The 27,977-nt window shown below is 37.3% G+C and overlaps 1 protein-coding gene across 2 annotated transcripts in view; it reads right to left on the reverse strand.

The window, feature by feature from the left end:
• Positions 1–949: 949 nt before the first annotated feature.
• The window catches only part of EZH2 (enhancer of zeste 2 polycomb repressive complex 2 subunit), a 48,761-nt gene continuing 21,733 nt past the window's right edge, over positions 950–27,977 (reverse strand). For both annotated transcript variants that reach the window (XM_009640130.2, XM_009639391.2), the window contains exons 4-20: positions 25,742–25,858; positions 24,243–24,363; positions 21,869–22,012; positions 21,219–21,321; positions 20,463–20,626; positions 13,867–13,958; positions 12,622–12,862; positions 12,038–12,207; positions 11,572–11,666; positions 6,044–6,084; positions 4,792–4,917; positions 4,240–4,418; positions 3,264–3,359; positions 2,566–2,647; positions 1,761–1,841; positions 1,563–1,647; positions 950–1,012 (exon numbers count right to left, since the gene is read on the reverse strand). In XM_009640130.2, coding sequence (XP_009638425.2) covers positions 952–1,012; positions 1,563–1,647; positions 1,761–1,841; positions 2,566–2,647; positions 3,264–3,359; positions 4,240–4,418; positions 4,792–4,917; positions 6,044–6,084; positions 11,572–11,666; positions 12,038–12,207; positions 12,622–12,862; positions 13,867–13,958; positions 20,463–20,626; positions 21,219–21,321; positions 21,869–22,012; positions 24,243–24,363; positions 25,742–25,858 — 1,998 coding nt within the window. In that variant the 3' untranslated portion in view covers positions 950–951. The remainder of the gene's footprint in view (positions 1,013–1,562; positions 1,648–1,760; positions 1,842–2,565; positions 2,648–3,263; positions 3,360–4,239; positions 4,419–4,791; positions 4,918–6,043; positions 6,085–11,571; positions 11,667–12,037; positions 12,208–12,621; positions 12,863–13,866; positions 13,959–20,462; positions 20,627–21,218; positions 21,322–21,868; positions 22,013–24,242; positions 24,364–25,741; positions 25,859–27,977) is intronic.

A 27,977-nucleotide genomic window follows, 5' to 3' on the forward strand; every position in this document is an offset into this window, starting at 1 on the left:
CAGGAATGGCCTTGGGCTGATTGATGTGCAAGAGAAATGTGTAATTACCATTGCAGTCATATATTTGCTGCTTCCCCAAAGCCGCAGTGGAGCACCACTGCAGGTTCCCTTATCAAATGATGCAAATGTGCCCTCATCAGTGTTATTTCCACATTGAACAGAGTAAAGAGATTCTTGGCACCTGCTTGGGCAGCTGTGTTGCCATTAAGCTAACAGGCAGAGAGAGGCAAACCTTGTAGTACAACTTCTTGAAAGTAGGGTTTGTCCCAGAAACCACAGCTGGTCTAGGTTTTGGGGGGAACCCTTTTCCCCAGCCATTAACTGCAGCTATTACTAACAGACAGAGCCCTTGTTAGGACTAAGGAGTGATGAGACTTAGCAAAAGTAGAGAACAACTTCCGTGACAAGAGGTGAGCTGCAGCAGCTGCCGCAGGAGTTCCTAACCTGCAGCCACCCCTCTGGAGACTGTGAGTGCAGGATCAGGCTACGGGGGCGTGAACACTGCAAGTCCATGACTGTCCTACAGTCAGCCTGCACTGTTCACATCTACATTAATCTTAAATGTGACCTTAAATGTAGCAGTAACAGCAGTGGACAAGTACAGAGCTGAAAGTAAGCATTCGCATTGCTTCCCCAACCGGGTGATACAAAATTCCAACTCGGTTCCAGTAAAAATGAAGAAGTTCAAGTATCCTTTATTCAAGGTTGAAAAAATGTACCACACCACATTATTGCAAAAGTTCATAGGTACAAAACACTTTGCAGCTGGTGAGAAGGCAATAAAAAGTTGGGGTTTTTTCTTTTTAAGTTCGTTACTATAAATTACTGTTACAGTACTTTGCAAATACAGAATTTCAAATTGCATCATTTTTATTTTTCTAAAATTGCCCACAGTACTAGAAATTCCTGAAGATAAGGCAGCTGTTTGTTTAAAAGAGGAGGTAGCTGGTGTCAAGGGATTTCCATTTCTCTTTCAATGCCCACATACTTAAGGGCATCAGCTTGGCTATATCTGAAATTAAAAAGATAGATAAAAACAAAAATAAAAACCAGGAACACGGAACATTTTAGCTGAATTGTTGTGATACAACAGTGCAGCACCACAGCCCGGCATACTCCCATGCTGAAGATTTCCCAGTTTCCTCAGCAGCCAGGGCCAGCTTAGTTTTTCTCAAGTGAGATTATTTTAGAGGGAAGTATGAGCACAACCTTAGCAAGTGCTTCTCTGTAATGACATGAGAATACTTCATGCACTTTTCTGAATGATGGGAGGGACAACCCCAAACTGCTGCCTAGGGAGCCCCACCAGGACAAGTGCAACATGCATGGCTGCCTAGAAAAGTTGCCCAGGCCTGTCCTTCTCTGTCACCAAACCTTTCTCTACACCACCCCAGGTTTGCACCAGCTGCTTTGCTCAGCTCAATCTTACTATGGCATCTGGCCTAAAAAAAAATGCCAGGGGGCTGCTTGCAAGGAGGCAGACAAGTAATTATGAGCTGGGCAGAAATACTGAAAGCTAATCCAGACTACAATGGAAGAATTTACAAAAGCCATCTACGAACCTGTAGTCAAAGAACAGTTCTTCACCAGTCTGAATGGCTCTTTTAGCAAATATTCCTATTCTGTGATCTCCATTAACCATCATAACTGTTTAAAAGAAATTTAAACATATTAACACAAACACCGATAAAACGTGTGTTCTAAATATGAATCACACAACACTTCATACATTGCTAAAAGCCAGCAAATTTAAAACTTACCTTTTGCATAGCAGTTGGGGTTTACTGAATGGTTTGCAAATCTAATTTTGTTGCCCTTGCGTGTTGCATCAACCACAAAATCTAGGTGGGGAAAGAAAAAAAAACCAAAACCAAAACCCACAAATGATGGATAGGCCACAAACAAAGATTTGTGTTTAATACCTAGTGTGCTTGGATTTTAGCAGCTGGAAAAGCTAACTGCTAAGCTTCCCACGTGGAAGGTGTGGCACATCATCCTACAGCAACTTCATTGTTCTGCAAAGCTCAGAATATCCCTGCTGCCCCACGCTGGGCATTCTATGTATCTCTGCCACAGTGACACTTCCTTAGTTTCTCATTTGATGCTTCTCTACCTTTATTCCACAAGGACAAGCTCTGTAAATATGCCAAGTCAACATTGAGCAGCCACATGTCTGCCTGTGACTTTCCCCCCAAACACAAAATTGTACTTTACTGCTAATTTAAGTCAGTAGAATTATTTCAGACAATACTTAGCAAGCCTTTTTAATTCTACTTTACTAATGCTCACATGTAATTTTACTCCATGAAATTCTACTTCTACTCAACTCATCTTGTATATTTGGCTTGTGTAATGGGCTCCGTTACTAATACCTAGGTGACTAGCATTTAGGAAAAAAAAAACACTAGCTATCAATATTGGGAATTGACACATTGCTAGGAAAAGATGTGCAGAAGAAAAAAGTTCTCAATGTTGCCTGCTGCCAGCAAAAGAACAAGGTTGAACAAAACGATGAGTATGCAGATTTTATTCATGCTGCCAGGGTTGTGACTAGTCTATACATACCATTGTTCAAGTTAAACAGAAAGCTGCACATGTATTTGTCATATACTTTTCCTCTTCTGTCTGCCTCATCCTGTGAAATAATCTGAAAGAAATGGTAATTGTAAGAGACCACCTCTCCCCTTCTGTAACTGTAGCAGCTTAAGGTCAAAAAACCCAGGGACTGTGAAAGAAAGGTGGGGGTTTTTTATTCTCTGGGATTGAAAATATTCCCAAACATAAAGTACTGTTTTCAGCAGGCATTCTGCACTTACTGCACAACCATGGTTTGCTCTTGGCATAAATAAGTTCTTTCAGAGCTGAAGGAAAGCAAGAATTGCTTCTCATCTCAAAATCAAGACTGCATACCTGTTTCAGGGTTTTCCTATTACTATAGAACGTCATTTAGTGAAAACACCTGCTGAATTTCAGTGCTATAGTAAGTGATTTTGCACAAAATTCCAGGCACAACTGAACTGAAATTACATCTAAGATAAAAGTGACACTCCAGCCTTCTCACAAGAATCCATGTCAATTTTTTTTTTGACTTCTCAACTATCTAGCTCCTGGTTTTGGAGCCTCTGACAGCAGTAGCTGTATACTTAGTCAATCACATCTCTCTGTCTAAACACAGCACCAAATTAGAGACAATCTCTTGGTCCCTAGCAGCCACACAACATCACCAATTAAGCTCATACATAACCAGTGTTCTCCACCCTTACCTCACCACAGTACTCAGAGATGAACTCATTCTTCTGTACAGGATCTTTGATGAAAATTCCCCAGCCTGCCACATCTGAAGGTGCCAAGAGCAAGTGCTGTGGGAGAGAAAAAACAAGAAGTTTAGTTGTGCCTGGCTTGGACTTGTTTTTTGTTTTGGTTTTGGTTTTTAGTTTTATCACTTAATGAAACATATGCTGGGGCTCCAGAAGAGAGAGACAAACACTGATTCTTCCAATTATCAAATGCATGCTGAAATTACAGCTTGTGGGTCAGAAATTGTATGTGAAAGAAAAAAAACAAAAACAAACCAAACACACACAAGGTATTTGAAAACCAATAAAAGTTATAGTTTAGCCTTGAAATGAGGGTGTTACATAAAAACATATACACTAAGGGCTTCAAACTAGAAAGGTCTGCAAACTAGAAGGGACCTGCAGAGCCCACTCCTGATCAGCTCTGTCTTCAACTGAACTAGCTTGTGAGAAGATGTTCCAGAGCAGAAATAAACCTTGGCTTGTTTATTTATGTATTTAACAGAGCAGAACAGGTTTTTGAGATATCTTCAGTAGATTGTATACAAGCTTGTGTGTTAGACTCAACAACTCAGGAAAGAAATAGCCAGTACCTATGTCTGAGCCAAATTTCCTTATCCTGGTCTAGGGAAAGCCTGACAAGCTATGACTTTGAAACAGCAGCCTATTTGCAAATTACAAGCAAAGCCTGAATGGGAAAAAGGAGATACTCTACTTTAGTGTTACACAGAAGGTACATGATGAAATGTACAGAGCCAAACAGCAGCACATCAGCAACCTAAAGTAACTGGCAGCTACCTCCCTTTTTGGTTTGGGTTTTTTTTCTGTTTTCTTTTCCTTTTTGACAGCATAAAGGCAAAGAAATTCTGTTCTCTGGCATGAAAACATAAAAACCCCTCAAAACCAAGGCAGTAGGCATATAGTTGTATAACTATCTACATACTTTTTTAGATCCTCTCTGAATGCTGCAGTTCTTGCAAGAAACATTTTTGCTGTCCCAGTGGTCGGCTGCTCCACATGTTAAACAGAGGTCAGGATCACATTCGCGCACAGCTAGGTAACATGGACACTGCTTAGTGTTGCATTGTGCTTTACAACGACATCCAGGAAACCTGTTTTGGCCTACAAAAGGAATAGATGGAAAACAAAAAGGGCAAGTATGATAAAAGTACATTGTAAAACTAAGACAGTGCACATTATAGCCTATCAAAATATTAAAAATAGGTAGCCATTGATATCTATATAGGACATTTGGGAGTACTATAAATACTTTCATTCCCTCATTTTACTTCAGTCTGCCTCAATTTTCAGTCTGAAGACTTCATTCAGTGGCTAATTAAGAGGGTCAAATTAAACTGAACATGTGCTCCCTTCTCACACCATTTGACGCAATTTGCTGCTCCTGCAGTCTGCAGTACAGACTGCCTGCTAGTACGGAGTTAGATGTTGAGACAGAGAAAGAAATTTATAGATAGCTTTTGAATGTTTTACTTACATTCTGAGCTGCACTGACAAAACTTCTCACAGAAGTTTTGAGCAATTACACATGGGCATGAGCTATCACAAGGCTGACGTGGATGGTCACATGGCTGATAGTTGTAAACATGATTCGATGACCCATCTGAATAAAAATAGCAACATTTTGTAAAGCTGAAAGGTACAAACAAACAAGATGCAGTTCCCTTCACTCTTTAAAGCAGAAATTCCCTTTTAGTCATTTAAACTAAGAAAACCCCCAAAATGAACAAAAAAAAAAAATTCCCAAGCCTACGATCAGTGGGGTTAAGAAAACAAAAGACACCAAACCAAAACTGTAACGTTAGGTAGCTGTTTGTCACCATTAGTTGACTGCTTCTTCCCTTTACTCAGCTGCTCAGAGTATTCAGAGCTGAAAACTGTTTATTGTGGAAAACTGAAAGACAAAACTACAATGGTATAATTTCCTGTGTGAGCATGTTCTAGAGTAACAATAATATTATTCAGCAAAGTAAATTTACTCAAAAACCCAAAGTAATTTTTACTCTGGAGTAACAGTCAACTTTCAAACAGATACACTGGCAAAGCAATACCTGGCCATTATACCACTGTGCTTTCCCAAGTCAATTTTCCAATACAGACAACGCTAACATCTTATAGGCAAGGAGGGACTATCAGGGACAAGTCTAGAGCTTTACCTATAGAGCAGCTAGGAGAATTTGGTGCTATATAAATTATATTTACATATATTAGTACTCCTGAGCTTGTGTTGGGTTTGCACGTATTCGTAAAATAGCAATCAGCAACCAAAAAGGAGACAGACACAAACTGATCCATTATTTATGTTGCTAGAAGTCCCAACCACTCTCAAAAATTTTTCAGATATCTATTTCTAAAATAAGCCATTTAAAAAAAAAAGAAAAAAAAAACCACGCTGCTTTTTGCCACAGCTCCTATTGTTAATACCATTTTTATCCATACTTCAATGAGGCCATATTGAAAAGATTGTAAATTCAGCCTCCTTCCCTTTTTATTGAATTATACAGAGCTCCTCCAGTTATGTAATCCAAACAGTACCTTTTATCCCTACAATATCTGTAATGAAAGCTTACTTTTTTTCTTTTTATTCCCCCTATAATCTGTAGCTCCCCACATGGAATGTATATAATGGCCTAGCATTAAAAAGACCCCAAACCCCAAAAAACAAAACCAAAAAAGTAATAGTAGGATCTTAAAAGTTCAGGACATAAATTGAATGGAAAGATGCTAACCCTTTTTCAGCTGTATCTTTCTGCAATGAGCAGCCCACAACCTGCAAAAACACAAAACAAACACAAGAAGGTTGACAGGAACTCCTCCTGCAGTGGGCTGGGAAAGGTAGCTGCATCTCGCACCCACAAGACTTTAAATGGGAAAGTTTCTGGTAACACGAACATCTGCTAACTGCGTACAAGTCAGAAGTGGTTGCAGCAGAACCACCATGTCCCAAGCCTCTTGGAGCGGAGGAGATCAAGGCTCTGCAGGCTGCTCCCTCCCCCTCCCCAGACCATTCCTCTAGTCCCGGGATTGACCGATGAGCACCCCCACCCAGCGCAGAGAGATGCTTACTCTCAGATGGCCTTTAAGGAAAACCTGCAGAGAGGAGGCTGCTGGAACTGCTTCTAGCAGGTAGAAGCAGCAACAGAAGGAAGGATGCAGAATTGCAGGTATGTAGGGACATGTCTAAATAGGGGAGCAAAGGTCTGCCAACAGTTTGCTTCACAGGACTTGGCCCCAGCACCACCCTGGTAGTCTCCCACAGATCACAGCCAGGTATTACCCTTCACCCGCTGAGCTCCAAGTATATAACAGGAGATCACATCTCTCTGGCACAGCCACGCTGATGTGACCTCATATTTCTTTTGGTTGGACAGGCTTTTCCCCAGTTTGTTCTGACTGGTGGTACTGTGCTAAGCCTTTTCCCTCCTACTTCAAACTCTACATGGTTTTCTCTTATGTCCTTACAGTTTTTCCTTCAGTGTCCTCTTTTTCTGTTAGCTTAACTAAGAGCTCCCTTTGCAAGAATTGGGTGTTTTTGTTGCGACCCCTTTAAAAAAATGAGATTAAGATTTTCAAAGTTTATACTACTTAGAGCTTCTTAGTATCTCATATAGCAATATTAAGAGAATATGGGAGAAGCCTCATTCCCTGGCCAAATAATACAGTGCTAGCTGCACCTAGTAACATCACTTCCTGTGCAGATTTACTTAGCAGTCCAAAATACTCATGAACACATGTACTCAAAAATCCCCAGCACACAACACTTAGAAAGTTGTGCCTTTCGATGAATGCAGCACTGAAGTTTGCACTCTGAAAAAATACCTCCTGCTGTAACTACTTAAAAGGACTTTTTAGCTTCTACTTCTTTCATAAAAACATACTATCAGTATCTACTTTAATGAAATGGTGTGCTGCGTCCCCGCCACACACACAACAGCTTTAGGTAAATAAAATTCTCTATGCAATTGCCCTTTCAAAGCTTTACCCTTAGACTTAACATTAAGAGTTCAACAGAAATTTCTGACAAGCATTTGAAGGAACACATACAAGTTAGAAACCCGCAGCAGCAGACTTGTTGCAGTATCCAAGGCTGAGGGGAGGGAACAAACCCAAAGACTATCAGCAGTACAGAGCACTGTAATAAATAGATGACGTTCCTATTAAGAGTGACTCACTCTAGAAAAAATGGCTACCAACATAGATATATGAATTATGAGTTGTTGACTCTTTGCAAGACGATGGTTCCCATATAGTTGAAAAAAGGAGGATAATTTTGACTTAAATTACTCTAATGCACAAACTACTTTTCTTTTTTGTCTGGCTAGTATTTGGCAAACGTAACATATGCTGTATTTTTTAACAATTCTTTCACAGAAGCTTGCCTCTCAGCCCAAGATAATAAGGGCCTACTAGCATACCAACCCCTTAAAAGCTTTCTGTGGATAGACTTCTTAAAACACCATTTCATTAGCAATTAGTATATAATTTTTTTTTTTAAGGTAATTACTATCCTAATGCTTTAAAAGTAAAATGCCAATTGCTGACTAGTTGCCACCTGAGACTTTTTGGTTTCTATGAGAAACTATAGACTGTATTGACAAGGTCACCTGAATACAACAAATATTGCCACCATCAACAGAGCATTAATACTAACACCACCAAAAAGATAGAAAATTAAATATGGCAGTCACAGCGGCAAAGGCACTGTGGCAAAGGCAGTGGGAAGAGACCCTAGCAAGAAAGGAGCTGGAGGCATACAGTGTGAGCATGAATCGCGGGGAATGACAGAAGACAACATGAAGTAAGCTGCCAACACTGACCAATTCGGCAGGAGGTTTGATTAGCACACTTGAATAGTACATTCATTGGCTTGTAATTTTCAAAAACTGACAGGAAGCACTGCAAGTTCCCCCAGTTAGTGCACAAAGCAGAAGCCTGAATGATTACCAACTAAAGGTGAACTAATTTATTTATTTGCCCTATAATCTGCTCTCTCAACCAGAAACAAAAGGCAAGATCTGGTCCCATGCACCAGGAAGCAAAGGCAAGGAAAAGACAGAAAGTTAAGAAAGCACTCGCAGCTTGAAACTTCATCAAGAAAAAGCAAATTGGAAATTCAGTGGCAGATTTCCGAACAAGCAGGTGGATTTGTACATCTGGTTGCTGACATCTGCAGGATAGCCAGCTTAGAAAACAAGCGTTTCCAGAAGCATTATGACAGAGGCTGTCAAAAATATTGCTCCTCTGCTAACAACCTACTAGATTTTGCCAGTGTTTTTTAAGAGGCACTGTTATCGGCTAATCGGGCAGTAGAAATGCATTCTCTGGAAGAAGCTACACTAGCTTTCTTTCTCTGCACAGGGATACTCTGCTACTTGAAATAGCACTGAAAATTCAAAATACATGCCAATTATGTCAATATATGTAGTTAAATCTTGGCAGTGTTTGATTTTCTGGCATCACTCAAAGACTTCTTTTCAGTCTCCTAAATCATCTTACCCATGGCCTCCTTGTCACTCTAAGACTCAGCCTTCCAAGCAGGTGGCACATAAGAATATCTGTGCCAATGCCTCAGCTGCACCTTTTGCCTGATAACAGAGAGACTTTAAAACCCTATCAAAAAGCACCCTGAACTCTAGGCAGGACCACGTAAGCTATTCAAACACATGCAGTGAACAGTAGTCCAGCAAGAGATAGGGACAGCAGAAGGAAAATAAGAAAATGGGAGAAAAGAAAATACTTTCAAATAAAGTTTACTAAGTAAACTGGCTTCCGCATAAGAGATGAGGGAGGGGAGGAAAAGAAAAATAATCAAGCAGCAGCATTACATGGCCCTACAATCAATAACAGATCCTTAATCAATCCAGAGAAAGGAGTGTTGATCAGTTGAAGCAAATACAATTCAGCTCCCAGCAATGAAAGAAAACATATACGGAAGAATGAACCGTGCTGAAATACTCTCCCTCCAGCATATGCTCATGCTTTTCTGAATTTGATCTTGGTTCAGATTTTTCTATTGGCTTCTATGCAAAGTACTTACTCCTCCACAGAGTTTTCACAAACTGCCAGGTTAGTCTCTGACACATAGGACAGGCTCTGACACTTACTGGGTCTTTAAAAAACAACTATATAAGAAGTCTTCTCTTCTCAGAGATCAGCCTTATTATGGCTATCTAACAAAAATGACATTGGAAGGAGAGAAAGAGTATCTTTTACTATCCAAGAGGGGTGTAGTCCTGCCAGCTAGCTGCTCAGTATGCCTAAACGGGCACTAAGATCTCATGAGAAATAGGCAGTCTTGTACAAAAATCTGCTATCAAATCAGTTACAAGAGGCCATTAAAAGAAGCTTTTCTCTCCAACAAATGCTGCGTTTGCCAAAATGCTGTCTAACACACATCCACATGTAAAACCTGCAGACCAGTATGTCCCTTGCAATGGAAAAATATGAACAGGATAGAAGGGCCTTCCTGGTTCTCAGACTGGATTTACTCTAGGAGTAAGTAAGCTTATCTCTAAGAAATGTAAGAAACAAAGACAGACTTCCAGATGGTTTTTCCAATTGTTAGTTGTGAGACATCTTTAGAGAGTGCTCAGATTACAGCAGTGGTAGGAGGGCTAAAAGGTTTTTTTTAAAAAAAGACTACTGCACACAGAATAATGGAGACAGCTTGATTGCCACATTCTGTGAAGTCACGTAAAAAAAAAAAGTTATCTCCTTCCTTCAATAAGAGTTAAAATAATTAAAAGGCATTTCAAAACTAAATTGCTAGCATAAAAGTTTTTATATTGGCAACCAATAAGAACAAAGTAACATCAAGAAACCCCATGTAATGGTATGTGTTTTATTTATTTGGGAAAAAAAATAAACACCCCCCCAAAAGTCTCAAAACTCCCCAAAACAATGTCAACCTGGTAACCATACAATTCTATTTCAGCTTCAAAATACATTTGAGCCTTTTAGTTGCTCTTTTCAAATAGATGTAGTGGCACGATTTTTATAGCAATTTGTGTGAATCTGAAAGCAAGCTAATTCCCAGCTGCATATTCCAAACTTGCACTGTGGCTAATAACTCCAGATTTAAACAGCCAATCCCACCAAATGCCCAAAAACTTGAAAGCTGTGCCAAGAGCATTAAATCAATAGTTTTTCCTGAGAACAGAATCTCTTCCAGATGCTCACTGAATCTTTTCCTAGCTCACATCGGCTGCCTCTATGTGACAAAGCGGAAACATTCTACTCCATGTCAACAGTATCTTTGAGCCAGTATCAGGAATTTCACTAAGCCTGGAAATAATAAATATACTTAGACAAGCTAAGACAGAAGCAGGAGGAATTGATGGGAGAAGAACTGGAAGAACAAAGCTGGGGGAAAATAAGTTAAGGGGAGAAATAGAAAATTTTACAGAAAAAAGTGTACTTGTTGCTTGCAAAAAGAAATGTTCCTGCTAATTTTAAGTCTGCTTTCTATCTCCTATGTTCTTATCCCTGGGAATACAAATAGTCAATGCAGAGTCGCATTTTTCAAACCTCAGAATTCTCAAAGAAAAATGCATTTCACTAACAGACAGTAGCCACCGTTTACAATTTCAAAAGAAATGGTTTCAGACAGTCTTTGTGGCTCCAGCAAAAAGCTTGATTTTGTTCTTCATTGCAGCTTCACTTTAAATAATAACATGTTAGCCTGGATCTTTATTTGAAGTTCAAGCTGATAACGAAACAAGTGCTACAAAGGAACAGTCTCTTAAAGAAAAGAAAGGCAATCCTACTAGTTTGCTGCAATATTTTTGCTTACTGATCATCTGAATCTTAATGGAATACACTTCACCATAAAAAACCCTATGAGTTTTAATTTACAAAATACCGTATAATCATTACTGAATCCCATTATAATGCTTGTGAATTTATTATTTATTGCTATGTATTTGTTTATTATACTGCAATATTTTGAACATTATAACAAGTTGTGTAGAGTATTTCTAATCTAAAATTAGACTACTTGCAGCAATACACCTACAAAGAATCTGCTAAGAAGAATCTGGCTGTTAAAGAGGTTAAAAAGAAAGGAGAGGGGAAAAGTGGCGATGCAATAAGACTTTTGCCTGGAATTAAAACACCATTTTCTTCTATTGTTGCAAATTTTGTTTTTTGGAAGCAAAAGGAGAAGAATTGTATGACTTTTCCTCCAAAATACTTTCTGTTCTGATTCCCTGTATCTCCAATTTATTTTTATGCTAAGGTTATTTAGTAACAGATTTACCTGTGTTTCCTTTTCTTCTTTCTGGGAGGAGTATCAACATCTTCAGCAGGGACTGGAGCAATAATACTAGATTCCTTTACTCTAAACTCATACACCTAACAAGAGATACCATAATACATCCACGATAAATCTCTCACTAGTAGCAAGTTGCTCATTTTCCAAGTTAGTATGATTTCCTCCAACCAACAACTTATAGATTATATCCACTCATAGTGTCTTTTCAATACATTTAGAGTTGATTATTTTTATCATTTAAGAACAGATAGTCCAATTTAAACCTCCTGTAAGTTTAACTTAAAAACAGTTTTTAAACTAACTTTTATATATTTGTGGCATGAAATCTAGATCATAGCATTCTTAAGAAAACAAAAAATTAATTCATTATCTCATTTAGTAATCAATACTATTATTTCTATACTTCAGTTTTAAAACACTATCATCCATAGTAAGTAGCTTCCCTTCTTACCTGCCTGCACGTTTTGGTCCCAATCAATCTGGCAATCGCACAGAAGTTGTCATAGTAGGTGCCAATAAGAACTCTAAACATTGAGGCTTCTGCACCACTCCATTCCACATTCTCCGGAGGCTCAATATTTGGCTTCATCTTTATTGGTGTTTGACACCTAGAATTTGCTTCTGTAATAAATAATTGAGAGTACAGGTCAATGTAAGGCTATGTCTCAAAAATTTTACACAGCCCTTGAAAATGTCAAATTATTATGTGTAGTTAAAAATATCCCAGGTTTTTGTTGTTGTTTCCTAATCTAAGTGACACAACAAAACAGCACTTTTCACATGGCTCTTAAAGTTAAGAATTAGGTTAACAGTAGCTATTGAAATTACATGACCTCACCTCTATACATAAATTGAGGCAATATGGCAATTTTCTTACAGGGTTTTATCTGATTAAACTCATTATTACTCTGTCTTTTCACTCAGTTCCATACACTCCAAATACATGGTTTCTAGGAGCATGTGGCTCAACTTCTAATTTTTTAATCCTCTCAAGCACTGCAGCTAATTGAATAAAGAAGCACTGACTAGCCTTACCAGAGGAACTGGATGTTTCATCTTTCTTTTCTTCTTCTTCTTTATCATTGTTTTCTCCTCCAGTTTCAGTTCCAGCTTCTCTATCACTATCTGTGTCTTTTGATTCCAATACATTTATTGTCGGTGTGCTGGGTCTGCTGGTATTGTTTGGAAGTCTTCCTCTTCGACGGCCACCTGGGCGCTTTGGTGGTGTCTTTATACGCTCAGCAGTCAAGGCAGCTGCAAACTCCTTTGCACCTTCCTAAACACAAAACATTACAATTTTCAGTAAAAGAATTAATAAGTGCTTTCGCCTGTGGACAGGGATTGGGGAGAACACGTCCTACTTGCATACTGTATAACTTCACAATATAATGCAGACACAAATGTCAATTAAATGTACACTAAACATCAACATAAATTTTGATGCCATCGTGGGAAAAAAAAAAGAAAAAAAAAAGAAAAATCTACATTTACAAAGTCCTTATGTCAGTACTTCAGTTCCACCTTCATTTTGGCTGCCAAGTGAAAAATAATTTAGTAGTAAATTTCTATTTTCCTAGATAACAGGAGAAAAAAAAGAAAAAAAAAAGAGGATTTCCCACAGAGAATACCCTTCAAAATACAAGAACTCTTCTTGCACATGGCACAACTTAAACAATATGTATTCTTCATTTTTTAAAATGCAATCACTGGTAATTTGTTTTCTAGTGGAAAGGGGTATGACAATGTGTAGCAAGTTTTTAGATTGTAAAATTACAACGTTTCTCATACTAAAAAAAAATAGGGGAAGTATGAGAGAAATTTGAAATTATATTACTAAGAATTTCAACTTATTAATTTCCATCCTGTTGTTTCTTAAGAGCACAAGTATTAGATGGAATCCACCTTCAGCAAACTAAAGTACCTTTATAATTTTTAGTTGTGATATAACTTACAAGAGCTCTAAGTCTGTAAGACCCAGATCCTTGACTAGATTGGACACAATATCAGCAATACATTATTAGGAGGTAATAATCCTTCTTCCCTACAAAGATCTCAGGCTACACCTAATAGAGCTAAAAATTATTCCTACTTAGACTTTCATTTGATGATCAGAAGTTAACACTCTTCTTTCACACAAACTGAAGATAACATACTTGACTGCAAGTGGCCCATAAGTATATGCACTATCATAGATCCAGCATGTGCTTACACTAAGTGCAGCTTGCTGTACTGAAGGTAGCACTAGCACTTAGCAAATTCTAACATATGAAATTATCTTACCAGATGTTGATAGCAGTGCGGTCCACAAGGCTTATTATCTAATGCCGTTTCTGTATTCTTCCGTTTATAAGTATTAGGAGTTGCATGGAATGCTGTTGAATCAAAACATCACATTTATAAGTTTTAATATAAAAAAATACCTTAAATATCAAACCTTAAATAGTATCCAAAACACAAGGTTTACCAAGACTTTACTAAAACCAGAATAAAAATTATAACAAATGGGAAAAAATCCACAAAATAAAACCTATCTAGTGACATGTAACTTACCACACAGAGACAGCACATAGGTAAATTTTGCATATGCCTGTTTACATCAGTGAAGACAATCATCACATTTGTTTCATGTGTCAAGACAGAATTGCTATACCTCTCTTCCCAAACAACTGACTTTACTTCTGTTACCAAGTTAAAACAGAATTATTCAGGGCTTCTCCTATTAATGCGTGATCATCTCTCAATACATAGGATTCATGTATTCAATTTCTATCTTGTCAAAAAATCCAACCCCACACAATTTGGAAAGGACCCACATTTTCATTTTTGTTAGTGAGAAGGCCATGTAAGTATTTTTACTCTTTTAGTTTCATCAGCACTCCAGCTAAGCTGACAGGTGATAGAGTTCAGTTCCTATATTCCAGCTGCAGGGTAAAAATAAGTTAGCATCACACAGTCACTATGGATCATCAGAACAACCACGGTTAAGTCTGCAATGTGCAGAGAAGTGTCTGCTCATGATCTGATGGACTCTGTATAGCTCTGTATAAGTTGCAGAATGATGATTCAGAATGGAGCAAAACTGAGTATGTCATATGTGCAACATGAGCACCTTTAGAACAGGATGGCAGAGGTTCATACCCATTCCCTTTGCCAGAGCTCATCTCTACCAGCTCTCCCCTTGTGCAATCCCTGCCTCCCAGAAAGATGCTTTCAAAGAGGCTGACTTTCCTGGTTTGGCTGGAAGTCTTGGGAACTCTTCTGTATCCCTTACTTAACTGAAGCCTGGAAAATCTGCAGCTAAACTCTTAACCAGCACTCATATACTTAAATTCCCAAATTATATTAGGACCTTTTTGAAATACCGTCCTTAGTTTTCTGCAATTCTTTTTTCAAAAAATTCCTCCATGCTCAAGGAACAAATTTTTGAGGTTTTATGTATATGTCTGTGGATAGACAGACATCAATAAATACTTTTTCCCCCTAAATGTGCTAACAGCTGCAAGGAACAAAAACACAGAATGCACTCAAGTTTTTTTTGTTTGGTTGGTTTTTGGGGTTTTTTGGTTTGGTTTGGTTTTAAAAAGAGACTACTCACTGCTAGCTGTCTGTTTCCTAATGCTCCATGAAGGCCTACAAAAGATGTCCGTCTGAAAATACATGGTTCCCAAGCACTGTAAAAGCACTTATGCTGCAGTTTTACCACAGCCACAGTTAGGCAACTGCAACTTACAATTAAGTTTTTCAACACTCGGTGAATAAAAAGTGCTAATGTTCAAACTGAAGAAAGAAATCTTTCCCCTCTTACCCATATTAAACCATAAGAAGGGCTATTCTGTATCAACACCACACACATCCTTCTCCTTCAATAAGCTACCACCATAGGCTCTTCTACTGATCTTATTTCTAGATTGTACATGAGGCTTCTCTTTATAATAGCCCACTTGCTTTCAAAACTGATTTTTTTAAATGCAGTTCTTTCCCTTTTAAAGAACGTGGGCAAAGCTCACGTATGTCTTCACAGACAATGTTTTTAAAAGCAAGTCTCATTCCAGTGATCTGGTTTGCAGCATAGCTCCACAAGCCCTTGTTTTGGCACCACTGGGGAAGGTGACCAGTGGTGGTAAGCACTTCTTAAGGGAGCTTAAGAAACCACTCCATGTTGGAATCATCACTTCATGCTCACCTCCCATAAGGGAAGGTGTGCTGGAAATCAAATCATAAAGTCTATAATGTTATCCCTGTATTAATGACAGCAGCACATGGGAGCCTCAAGGAAGCAATCTATTCTTCCAAGGTTTTCTTTAAAAGGCATAAACAATATAAAAATACCACTAATTAAATATTGCACCACATTCCTCAAGAGAAATATATTACATTTTATAAATCTGGAAACATAAAAAAGCTTCAATTTTCCACATATGGACATACAGATATGTAAAAATTATTTACAAGCAAGTATAGGACTGTAATTTATGCACATTGCTGCTATTAGCACTCTTTCTTCGCCCACATTCTAGTTAAAAGCTTTTATGTGGTATGTCACTTCTCATATGTTTCACATCTCCTCAAAGTATTCATGAATTCTGTAGGTAAAACATGTTAAATAACAAAGAAACCTTGCAATTTAATGCCAAGTTATTCCACCTTTTTTCCAGCTTTTAAGAAACAATGAGATGATGGGAGCCGCCCCACTCAAAAGTGGAGGGGGAAAACCCCACGTTTTTCAACACTGCATCTTTAAATTTGCACAGTATACCATTTCATTCATTCGAGATTTTGGGGGGGGTGTATGTTTTGGAGGTTTTGTTGGGTTTTTTGTTGGTGGTTTTGTTGTTGTGTGTGGTTTGAGTTTTTTTGTTTTGTTTTTTACATAACTGTTTTGCCCTCTCTTCATACCACAAGGAAAGTAATTTTGCAACAATGCAAAAGAAAAGTAAGACATTTGCAAGCCATGATCCATATCAGACTGCTGCAATGTGCAGAAATCAAAACTACTCTTTTACATGTCACTTGCAGATGCAAACATTTCTCTCACAAGTTCATTTCCACAAGGTCCTAAAATGAGTGTTTATTTTTTAAAAAATTGTTTTCCTTTAGACAATGAAGCAATGTTTAGTTTGTAATGCAGTAAAACAAATCAATGTTTGACTTTTTAAACAAGAGAGACCTCAAAAATACACCGTATGATAGCTAATATTAGAATTATATCTTGTATTCCACTATTTCAAAAACACCCAACACAGTATAGTACTGACTACTCTAGTCAGAGTCTACCACTGTTGCGAGGTATTTTTTGGGAGGTTTGTTACAAAGAAAGGACCCAGGAGAAGAATAAAACTTTGTATAGCTGTATTATGAATCTTGCAAATATCAGTAGTGACTTTTTTTCAAAATCAAAGAAGACTTTGCAGACTTTCCTAAATAACTAAACTCTGTATTTCTTCAATAATTCCTTAAGAAAGTAATTCTAAAACTGCTTCACTGAGCATGTTTTCTGTCTTTGAGATTTATTACCTGTCTCATCCCCGATGGGCTCAATTCTCATATTTTTCATAATGTGAAAGTACACAGGCAACAGTTTAGCCTGAAATGTACATTTGCTTCACAGTCAAGCTACTTGGGAAATTCTCCCTACCTGATATTTTTCCTTCTTCTAAATTCTTTGTTAGTCCAGACATTTAGGCATAATTCCTTGCTGTCAGCAAATGAAGTCGGTACACAAGTTTTTTCAGTAATGTCATCACCTGCACATAAAGGGATTGCCAGGTTGTCAAGGGGACTTGACACATTAAAAATCTAATGATAACTTTTCCAATATTTAATTCAAATGTTCTAGAATAAAGATTTGAAACTATGTAAAATAAGGCTAATCTTAAGAAAAATGGAATCTAAGAGGGGGAAATACAAAAATCAAAACCAGACCTACTGGAATTCCTCTATTTTTTTAATTCTCTATGCCTTCTCCAGAGATTTATGCCTTTCAAAGTACAAATGTGACCACTGTAGCCCATCACATTACCAAAGTAATTCATCAAAAATGTCACCTGCAGAAGCCAGGACATCATCCTGTAGTGCTTGGTAATTGCATGAAGTAGAACATAGGAGCAACTGATTAGGGTGCTAGTAGAAACGTTATAAACTTTTTTAAAAAGTGAAATTGTTAAATTGTTGCAGAGACACTGAAAATTGCTAGCCTTCCAAAAACCAGAGTAGTCTTTTTTTTGATGAGTTACTTATTCCCAGCAATGAATCTAGTGGATTTTGACCAAGTCTTAAACTTCACAGAAAGTAAAGAGATCATACAAATGACTCTCAGTTTTTAACAGATAAATTCCTAGTTCTAGACAGACACACAGACAGATAGAAAACAATCCTCTTTCTTTGGTGTTACTATAGACAAAAGCAGAAGGAAGCAATGCATCCAAAGCAGTGACCAGCCATTGCAGAGGTGGGATTTGGGTATGTCTTCAAGGAATGGTGACTGAAGCACCAGTTTACTACATTCAGTGTCCAGTCTAGAAGCTATATAGTGAATGTGTAAATCAAGCTTCAAGAGATCTCTTTGCAGCAATCAAGTATCAAATATATTTTTATCAGTGACAATGCATATGCTGCATAAGCTGCCATGAAGAGTATTATCATCACTGGTAAGTTCACACTCCATCTTGACACAAAGGTGTATCTTGAGTGCCTCCACAGTGGAAGTGTTTGTTATTCTTCCTTCTTTCTGCTATGACCCTGAAAACCTGAAGAGAAGATTTAAAGTTTGGGCCTTTTTAAGTATGAGGCATGGTTTAAACTGAAGCCTTGGACATACAGCACTTTGGAAAGAATAGTGACTTGTTTAAGGGACTTATCAAAAATCACCAGCAACAAGAACTTTGGCATCTTTTAGCATAAACACTTTGTCTTCCATCTGAAGGTTATGAACACAGAGAAAGGGGGCACAACACTTTCAAGTTTAAAGGATGCTGCTAGTGTGAGAACTAAGGTCCTACAGGCGATCAGTGACATGACTCTGGACTTTGTCATTGGCTGAATCTGGCACTTAAGAACATGTCAAAATGCACAACACTATGAACCTGTCCTTCACAGGACAAAAAAGAAGTCTCAGAGTCGGTGCCTCAAAACTGTGGACTGGTAATACCAGACTCTCCAGAGTAGTGGGTGCCAAAATGTGGTCTGTGGATCCTTTCAATTCCACTTCTAACAATCTGCAAAAATTACTATGAAAGGCAAACCTTATATAGATAAGCTATTTAAGTAACCAAATATATGTGTTTTAAAGCAGCCCATATCTTCACTGGAAAACTCCTACAAGTTTATAAAATTTGTGAGAAAAATGGCCTAAAACCACTGTTGCAGAAGTACCTAAAATCTGTCGTGCCACTGGAAAAAGTTTGTTCTCACTATGTCTGGACAATGCTTTCTTGTTGACTTAAAAGTAAAATTAGACTGGCACTCAATCTCCCTGCTAGACTACTGAAAGCATCAAGAACTTGTAAAACCACTGCCAGACAAATGGATTTGCCAAGAGGTAGGATTCAGCTTTACTTCCCTACAGACGAAGGCTGCACTCAGCACTTCTTGGAATGAGTCATCCTGGCAATAAGATACTTCTGAACAAAACCTACAGCTTCACAGAACACACCGTATTGAAGCTGACTGGACAAGGCAGCAGCTATACCTCCAGAAATTTACTGTTCTTAAACATTATTCAGAAGTAAGAGCTTCTTTCTTTGTATTTTCAAGCAAGGCCTGCCAACTGAATGCAAGGAGAAAGTGAAACTAACAGACCTAACTCCATAAGCCTAAAGAAACTAGGAACAGGAAAAGCTTCCCCCCCTCCCACCGCCCACCATCTGAGAACAACTCCAGTTCCTCATCAAACTGAAAGGCAGCTAAGGGATACTAAAAAAGTGGCCACACTGTGTAAAGCCTTCACTGTGAAGTGCAAATACAGGAAGATCGCACGTATGCTGGATGAGGAGCTGCTGACAAAGCACAAAGATTTCCAAATGAACATGCACGCACACTCACAGTGGAACATGCAAATGCACAGTTAAGTCAAAATAGAAAATTAATTTGAAATAAAGGGGATCATAGTATTCAACTACAAGTCAAAACCAGTTCATATTTGACTGTTAGGTTCCCCTTTACATTTGACTCCATTCTCAGAGAAAGAATTGTCTCAAGTAGCACTTCAGAATCAATCTTTTTCTTCACGCTTTGCAAATACAAATGAACATCATTGCTAGCGCTCTTGTTAAATCCTTTCCCCAAAAGAATGGGGCAACATGAAAGCAATTCAGTGGAAAAGATGTCACAATTTCTAAAACTCAGATGTCTGAAACAATTCTTCTTCAAATCACCAGGAACAAGTAAAGTGGCTAGAAAGTAACCTGAGAGAATAAAAGATAAAACTGTTCATGGATATTCATTCTCCCTGCTGGAAAATGAAGCAAGTCTGATGAATAACCAGGTCTTTTTACGGAGAAATATATTCCATTCTCCATGCACAAACTGAGAAAGTGTAACACAGAAACAGCAGTAGAAAAAAAAAAAAATGTAGTTTTTCTGAACACTATAAAAAGAGAAGTAACGTTACAAATCGGTCTAAGTCAGGAATTCTATATGAACTCCTAAATGCAAAAAGGATAACAAACTACCCCAAACAGGTGCATTCAGTTTTTTGAGGTATAGTTTTCACTGCAAAGTCATGTCAACATGGACAAGTTGATTTTGTAAACTTATGCGATATTACTGCTTTTATTTTTTCTTCTCTTTCCTTCCTTCTATATTGCATCTTATGGTACTTTTAGGTTTCCTGATTTGCAAAAATAAGAGATATACAAGCACACTATAATTGTACTTACGATGTAAGAAGCAATCATATTTAAAACAGCGCCTACAGAAGAGTGTGTGAAAAGAGTGCAGGCTTTGCTCCCTCTGAACAGATTTAGCATTTGGTCCATCTATGTTTGGTGTGCATTCAGGAGGAAGAGCTCCAGGAAGCTGCTGCTCAGTGAGTTCTTTGTATCTTAAAAGAAAGAAATAGAAGTCATTTACTCAGTGTAATAAAAAAAAAAAAAAAAAAAAAAAAAAAAAAAAAAAAAAGGCAGCAATTTTTGATTGCAGTACTTCTCTGCATTTTCAGTGACAAATTTAAAAAAAATTTAAGAAATGTGTCAGCTAGAAAGGTCAATCTGTCAGTGATGTGATAAGTTATTAATTCCATACTCATTAATACAAATATAAAATTGGCTAGGAAAGAATGCATTTATTTTCTGGACTGTCATCTCCTCATATATATTACTAATTCCAAAAAGGAAACTTTTTTTTTTAATAGAAGCTTTTATTTTACCACCTCAAAAAATTAGCATAGATTATTAAACACATGCAAGCACACACTTTTCAACAGTTTGAAAGGAAGGCTAATAAACACCTCTGTATTGTTTGGCTCTGTGGGAACAGCCAATTCCCTTTCAAGTATCACTTGCAGAAATTACACAACTGCCACAGAACCTAAGCTGCAAGGGGGACCATTTCTAATCAACAAATATTTAACAAAGTCAAGGAATCTTTGTTTCATAATGCAGCACAGCAATACATCCTAAGAAATACTTTCTTACTTCTCTTTCAATTCTTCTGCTGTACCCTTGTCTGGAAACATTGAGGAAATGGCTTCAAATATCTTGTCAGAAGGAAATCTCCGGGGTGGGTGGCTTTCTTTCTCTGCCAAAGAAGCAAAAAATTTGGAAGACAAAAAAATTGTATTTCTGCTCCTTTGCTACTTCAAGGAGGTGTTTAGAGAAAGGGGGACTTCACCAAAACCCTAATAAAAAAAAAAAGCGCAAAGGTTTTTATTTCTAAATTACAGGCAACTTAAACTGCATAAGTGATCTTTCCTGCCGAGAGAACTCTACTAGTAAAATTTGAAGAAACCATTATTTCACCAGCAGATGGAGATGGCAATTCAGAACTCTGTCTACTTTAGAATAATGATATTTCATTTTCTGAGGAGTACAAAAGCATTTATTAGACAGACACCTGGCTGATTTTTGGTGCATTTGACTGCCTCAGTATACAGATAAACAGAAACTGGCAAACGCACCTTTTGTAGTATTCTCTGTATAACTTGAACTAAATGGCAAAGGAAATGATGAAGAAAATTATGCTACTTTAGACTTGAAAACTATCAAGTAGAAGGGTTTGGACAAATGTATTGATTAAAGAAAAGGATTTTTTGGTTTTAATTTTTAAAGTCTACAGGCAGACATACCCATCCTGTTACCTTCCCGATCTTTTTGCTTGTCATCTCTTTCATCGGGATTGTCATCTCCATCATCATCATCTTCATCATCACTATATTGACCAAGTGCATTGACCAGCTCAACAAATATTTCATCATTGATAAATCCACATTCTGAAATTCAGCAAAATTAGGAGTGAATAGAAAAACGCAAGGTGTATATGAAGTATTTTTATCCTCCCTCACTGAAATTAAATTATGGCAAATACTGTAATTCATAAAAAGCAATTTTGTATTTTTCCCCCCTCTTAGTTTCAATAAAGTATGAACTGAGAAGAGTTAAAAATACTCAGTGTTTATTTCTTAGACTGACAACTGGGAAGGGGAGAAAGAAACTTACTGAAATTTTTCCTTTTCCTGACTCCCTGTGCTTCATACAAATAGACATAAATAAATCTCTCTTCCTTGGAAGATAAAAAAAATACTTACTAGCTAGACTATTTAAGAGATTTTATGCCAGAATTCCAATTCCAACATGGCTGGATTGAGCCAGCCTGGCAATGCATGAAACAGTCTATGAAACTATCCTTGGACAGCTAGGGAATCTCCAGAGAGATTTTTGGTTGGTAGTTCTATAGCATTCACTTCCCCAGGACAGAGCCCACTGATAATGTGATAAAAAAAGAATACAGTTATATACAAAAAATTCAAGAGAAACTGAAGGATACAGTGCTGCATATATCTGCTTGTTAGCTTATATTCTGCTGTGAAATTCAGAGGGCAGCACAGACAGACAATAAGGCATTTCTGCAGAGAGGAAAATTGCAGTTAGCGTTGACAGAGACTGCTATTATTTTTCAAAAAACAGCAGTGAATTGTGTGGGAACTGTAGTGCTTATCACCATCCTTTTGAACCTAGACTGGGGTTGGATGTCAAACTACAACTTGAAGAATGCTAATAGTTTTATTCCTATGTAGAGAGTGAAAACAGGCAAATACTTCATTTGGATCTTTTAAACAGAACTCTTAATATACACAGAGGTTAGTATGAATTTCTCTCCCAAAAGTGCAGTTGCAGAACTAGTTTACAATTCTGTAATCTAGAAGGATTCCCAGGTAGAAGTCAGATTCCCACAGCATTTACATTTAATTACAGTCACACAAGAATACTGGTTACTGGGAGACTAAAAAAAGCCATCTTTCTACTTTCAATATATAGTTTTGAAGGACCCATAGGACCCATAATAACGGTAATTGCCATCATAAACCTAGGACTCAAGACAGTGAAACAAGATTAATTTTAAAGCTAGACTCATTTAACAATAAATTAAATCAATAATAGAATACATTTACTAGTAATGTCACCATTTTGACATAACCAGTTCTCTGACAAGGATGTCAGCAATCAGTAAATGTGTAAAAATATCCAAAGGCAAAACCCCATGAAGCATTTCATGTTCCTCATGAAATATAAAGGCACCAGCTATTCTGAGGACATTAACAAGACCAGTGTAGGACTGAGTAGCATTTATTATTGAATCGCAGGCTTAACCTTCATGAGTGGCACACAATGTACTCAAAAATGTAGTTCTTAGTCACTCCAGCGTTAACAGGAATATAATCAATTTTAAGAAATGATTCCCCATTGGGGGGGCAGGTAATGTTTCTATGAAGGGGGAAGCAGAGAAGTCAGAGAAACCTTTACCACTGTAAAGTTCAGGCTTGTACAAGCCAGTTCTCAGAGGGCATACAGAGCAAGTGAAAGGTTGGTACTTCACTGAGACTTCAGCAAACTAAGAGACAGATGACATCGCGTATAGTCCAGCTCCCACACAGAATAAGAGGTAAACTACACCTAAGAATACATATATATAGTGTACCAACAGAAGGATACAACTTTGCTCTATAAACTGACTTAAGGAGGCTTTTAAATAGCTAATAATTTTCCTAATGGGAAAAAACCCAAAACCCACTAGAGGTTCTATAGAATTGCATTCGCAAGTGCCGTGATTATCAGAGTTTTGCATACTTCTCCTGCCACTTTCTGCTAGGCAGGACATATGTAGGGATATTACACTATCATATTCCAAAGCTCTGAGCATAAAATTGAAAACCAAGAATTTCTCCAAGGTGCACCCTAGGCATTATAATGAATCACTGTATGGTCTAGGTAAAATGTTAACATGTTTAATTTCTCTGTACTACCACTTTAACACTTTACAGCCTTATGAAAATGCAAAGCAATATATTTAAATAAGGAAGTCTGTTATAGCCAATGTTTACACAATGTATGGATTCTAGAGATACTACTGTAACAATCAAGCATCAGGCCTTAACAAACAACACTGACAACAATTATTTATGTAGGAAGAAGTGATTAATATACCTGAGTGTTTGGGCTCACCTCTGTCTCCATGCACTTTCCCATCATAGTTCTTAATCAGTTCTTCAATAAAGGTGCCATCCTGGTCAAGCACTTCATCTCCCATATATGGAATGTTATGTAAAACAGTTTCATCCTCTACCTAGTAACAACAGTTATAATCAAATAATTTTAAACTGCTTTTTCAATTGACAATTTCTACACTGCTATTTTCACAGTCTACAAGTGTCTAGCTATCACAGTTTACTAACTGGCTTAACTGCTTTAGCACATTTCCCATTAACCAGATAAATAAAATAAAAACCTCATCTTGGTTCAACAGTTTTTTGCACTAGTGGTAACCGGCTCAAGATACTGACAACTAGCTCCTAACACTAAGGTAAGCAGGGTGTTTCCACAAAGCTTCTACTATTCAAACACAGTAAGCTACCTAGCTCTGGGAAGCTTGCATCTGGTAAGTTCATTCTCCCTTCCTTGGTTCTCTTCCACAGTAATGTGCAATGGAAACCACCCCTTCATTGCTTTGCCAGAGATAAGAAAATATGATACAAAAGGACTCTAAATTCAAGTTGTCTAGACAGCAAGCACAGAAACGTGCCTCACAATTTAATCTGAACTCCACTGTCTTTTTTTTGTCTGCCTATAGACTAAATGTATTAATACTCCCATGTTTTGTCAGTAGAATTTATGGACCTCGGTACTCAGCTGTATCTTCCAATACTACAGAAGAACCTTCTATTGTTAAGAAAATAAATGTAAACTTTTGATTCTGCAGCAGTGCAAAATATCCAAACACTGATGAATGGAAAGCAAGTAGAAAATGTGTGGAAGAACCCCATACATATACTGATAAAACTGGTTATTTAAATCACTTTGCTAAGATTGTTATCATAAGAACCAGTCAGTAAAGACATTCAATATACAAAATTATGTGACAAAGATTTGCAATAAGTAAAGCTTTTCACATAAGTCAAATAGCTACATCAGAATCTAATATTATGGCTTCTGCATACAGTGAAGCTAATCAGAAGAAAAGGCTATACTCAGTTGCTGTATATGAATGACCATTATGTGGGGAGACTATTTCAGGATTAAGTTCTCTTTATTCCTTAAGAGTTACTATTCTGCTACAGGTACACTGGTCAATTATCAATTACCAATAAAGAGATTCATATCCCTCAGAAAATATTTCTCATTGCACTAACTATACGCTTTCATATAAATCTACGTTTGTTAAATGCCATATAAGACAAGTGATCACCTGAAATAAATTTAGGATCTCTTTACAACAAGGTTTTAGAGATACATAGGTTCACTGAGGACATAGGTCTAGTTTGCAATCAAAGTTATTACTTTACTTATTTATTTGGTGGAGCCCATTTCTGATTATTACTGCCTTATTATCAATATCAAGAAGATGGGGGGGGTACCTGGCAACAGATTTTTGCTGGTTTATTTCTAAAATTAACTCCTCCATTTTCTCCATACATTTCTCCTCCCAGCACTTTTTTTAAACTTACCATAAAATTCTGTTGAAGGGGAGACCACGAATACATTATAGGCACAGAAGCAACAGCATTGAGAGTCTTCAGTGGGATGACTTGTTTTGGAAAGTCTATGTCACTGGTAACAGAGCACTGAAATAAGAGGTTGAAGTTACACTTACATAGTCACATCGGGGAGGGGGGGGGGGCGGGAATAAATCACAGAAGAACACTCTATAGTGTACGAAATTCAAAGTGTTTGTCAAAATTAGCTATATCGGTCTTTGAAAAAAGCATCAGGTTTTTAGAGCATAATAGTAAGAATAGGCTTAGCAGGAAAAAAGACATGAGAATTATTTCTCTGTCAATACCTTTGCTAATAGATTATAGTCTTTTCCACTTATTATTAAGTGGCCACGAGAGTATTTTGCTCAGACTATTCAACCTACAATATAAATTATATTTGGTATCTAAAAACAGATGTAGCACCTGTTGCTGCTACACCGATGTTAGAGTATTTACACAAGCCATCAGAGGCAACTGAATTCCCCTGGCTTCAGATCAATACACTGCAGAAATCATGTACTATTTATGTTAAAAAAAAAAAAAATTTACTTAATGCCAGCAAGATTTCTTATGGAAATAATAAGTCTTGTTAATTCCTGCCCTGTTTCCCCATTATTGTCTGCTTATCTTTATCCTATCCTCAAACCTTTGATTATGCTCACTGCTTATAACAGAAAAATAAAAGTTAATTCTTAATATACAACTCTGGACATGTCAATGAGTTTTTCAGCTATAGGACTTTTTTTGGACATTGAGATTTATGAAGGCTCCAAAAGATAAACATGCCATAGAAATACAGACAACTTCTAGGTTATTCTTGCATCTATTCAACAGTTAACAGCCACAGATCAACTTTTCTCAAATCAACTTTTCTCAAATAATTGGACAGCTGTATGAAGAACTCTGAAAAAAGTTATAAACAAAAGTAGACAGGAACATAGACAGCTAGGGAAAGTACAACAAAGAGGATTTGGAGGTAGGTAAAACAAAGTTTAGAACAGCTATCATAGCTACCTGAAAGGAAAAAAGGAAGTGGAGACAAAAGATCTTTCTCCTTTCCAGAAGGGAAAGATGAACAGAGCTTCACATTTCTAAAGAAATACACAAAGTAATGTAACAAACAGTATACAGAGACAGTACCCCGGTAGAATGACACAAGCCAGATTTTTTTATTTTTCCTTTTAATCTGCAGCAAATGAAATTAGATTTCTGCTGTGTATATCAATACTCAAGACATTGTCCTACACTAGTGCTTTATTCCCATCTCAGGTTAATGCTTCATTTTCTAGCTAGCAGCCATCTAGTATATTTTCCATGTATTTTAAAAGAAAAAATATAACAGTAAAAAAATAATTACTTTTATCTTTGGAACTAGAAGTCTCAAGCTGACAAACGAGCTATGTCAAAATGGCTCAAAGTGTTTGGCATCAAGTCTTAGTTATGTTGCCCATTGTATGGAACTTAGCTTAATATTTATTAGGCTAGCACAGGACATGTTATGGCATCTGGTTGATGCTGACTGGACTATTCATTGGAGAAAACTTATGTCACCAGTGATGCCCTGCAGTCTTCACCAGACACATGAAGGCTCTCACAAGACCTTTCTAGCCAGTGTCCTACACAATTTTGAAGAAATTTAGCACATTAAGAAAAAAAGATTTTAAAGTAATTTTTTTAAACCCCCACCATTTCTTTGTCTCGCCTGTCTCACTATAAGTTATGGCAATCTTAAATCAAGCATTAGAGTTCTGATTCATGAGACAGAGGCTGGATTTGAATGCAGTAATTAGTGTGCTCTATCAATTCAGGCAGGAAATCAATTCAGGCAGGAAATTAACATAAAAGAATAGTGAATCAAGCTACAAAAAAAAAAAAAAGGAATGGTGAGGAATGATCATTTCCTATCAAAAAAAAAGGTGAAAAATGGATGTGTACCTGTGTCAATTATTATCAGAAGTTCTGATCCCACAGTGCCATATAATAGGTATAGAACTGTACATGAGTAATTGCATATTCAAACATATTTAAAAGATGTTTTCTTTTCCTTCTCAGGCAAAGGTTCCTGCCTGTTTGCATTTGAACATGGATACACACAAATGCACCTCTGACACAGACGCCCCCAGTTTTCCACTAAAATTTTAGGAACATGAAAATCTGACAAATCTTCTTGAGGAGAAAGTGGTTTGTTTTGGCTTTTTAAGGCATT

This window comes from Egretta garzetta, unplaced genomic scaffold (genome assembly GCF_000687185.1).
Source record: "Egretta garzetta isolate BGI_Z169 unplaced genomic scaffold, ASM68718v1 scaffold610, whole genome shotgun sequence".
NCBI classification, from domain to species: Eukaryota; Metazoa; Chordata; class Aves; order Pelecaniformes; family Ardeidae; genus Egretta; species Egretta garzetta.